The 1,494-nt window shown below is 23.5% G+C and overlaps 1 protein-coding gene across 1 annotated transcript in view; it reads left to right on the top strand.

Moving 5' to 3' along the window:
* Window positions 1-1,064: 1,064 nt before the first annotated feature.
* Window positions 1,065-1,494, top strand: part of LOC112519824 (nucleoside-triphosphatase THEP1-like) — a 4,479-nt gene continuing 4,049 nt past the window's right edge. Inside the window, exon 1 of the mRNA XM_025128160.1 lies at window positions 1,065-1,070. Coding sequence (XP_024983928.1) covers window positions 1,065-1,070 — 6 coding nt within the window. The remainder of the gene's footprint in view (window positions 1,071-1,494) is intronic.

Raw genomic sequence — 1,494 nt, 5'->3', positions numbered from 1 at the left:
GTTTAAGAGTTTTAAGAGTTTTTAAGAGTTTTAGCCAAATGCTTTATAATATAGTATAGATTAAAATGAGATGTTTATCATGTATTTGATTGTGTTTATCTGCAGTTAGTTATACGAATTCAGATATGGGATGAAATCGGATAGGGATGAACGGGTTTAAGAGTTTTAAGAGTTTTAGCCAAATGTTTTATAATATAGTATAGATTTTCATCATTAAGGTTGAATGTGTTATAATTTTAAAAAATAATTGTAATAAAAAATGAATTTATAAAATATTTCAATAATATAATTATTACTGAAATTGCTAAAATAATATAGTTATTAGAGATTTTAATTTTAGATCCTATATTTTTAGAAAAATTGTAGTAGAGTCTTTGAATTATACGTAATCACCTCGTTTCAATATCATTACGACCACAATTATGGGTGTTATAAAACAAAACTGCTCATTATATAATGCAAGTGTTAGAGTTAAATGAACTCATGGTTTCATTAAATACAATAATATATGAGTCCCATTTTCTTGGAGATGTGGCAATTAAACGAAATTAGTTGATGACTTAACTATTAAGTAATAAACAAACGATCATATTTAAAGCATTTATTTAGGATTCTACTTTTACCATATTTATGATTTTAATATGATTTAAATTATTATTTAAAAAATATTTTATTTTTAATACATTTTAAATAAACGTATTTAATTTTCATTGAAAGAATTCATATTTTATTTAAAGTAATATTTTTTTTTTCCAGTTTTTGTCAAAATTAAACGTGATTGATTATTAAATTTTTTTTTCTAATCATATGTGATTTTATGTTTGAAAAACAATGATTTAAATTAAACATTAAAAAAAATAGTGAAAACAGAATTACAGGTGATGTGTAGCAAAACACTTTAAAATGTATAAGATCACATGTACTTCAAAACATAATTTGTAATTTACACATATCACATATAATGTTGTAGATAACTTACATTTTTTCCACCATAATCAATATCACATATGATATATTGACGAAAACTAACCATTTTTCTTTTAAAAAAACAATGTCTATTAATTATGGATGTCACATATGATTTTTAACGAAAATTATAAAAAGTCTTAGAGGGTGTTTGGGATTGCTTATTTGAAACAATTTATGTTTTTCTACAAAAACACTTATCAACTTATTATAAGTTAGAAGGATTTAACTTTTTCAAAAACTTCTATTACCAGTTTGGCACCGGTATAAGTTGTTTATCCAAACACTCAAAAATCCTTATTACCGAAATAAGTCAATAAGTTATTTTTATAAAGAATCAGATACATCCCCTCAAATAAACTATTTCAATAAAAAAAACATATATTTTAAAGTCGCTAGAAATTGGACCATATACAGAGAAAAACGGGACATAATAATCGGGAAAAAATCAGGGAAATTTATAAAAATAACCGGTTTACACAACCCTTTGCCACAAAATAACCACATTTTAGAGGTTTTGCCAAAATA

This window comes from Cynara cardunculus, assembly GCF_001531365.2.
Source record: "Cynara cardunculus var. scolymus isolate 2C chromosome LG 1, CcrdV1, whole genome shotgun sequence".
Taxonomy (NCBI): Eukaryota; Viridiplantae; Streptophyta; class Magnoliopsida; order Asterales; family Asteraceae; genus Cynara; species Cynara cardunculus.
Note: the sequence above shows the minus strand (reverse complement) of the source record. Positions and strands in the feature narration are given on the sequence as shown.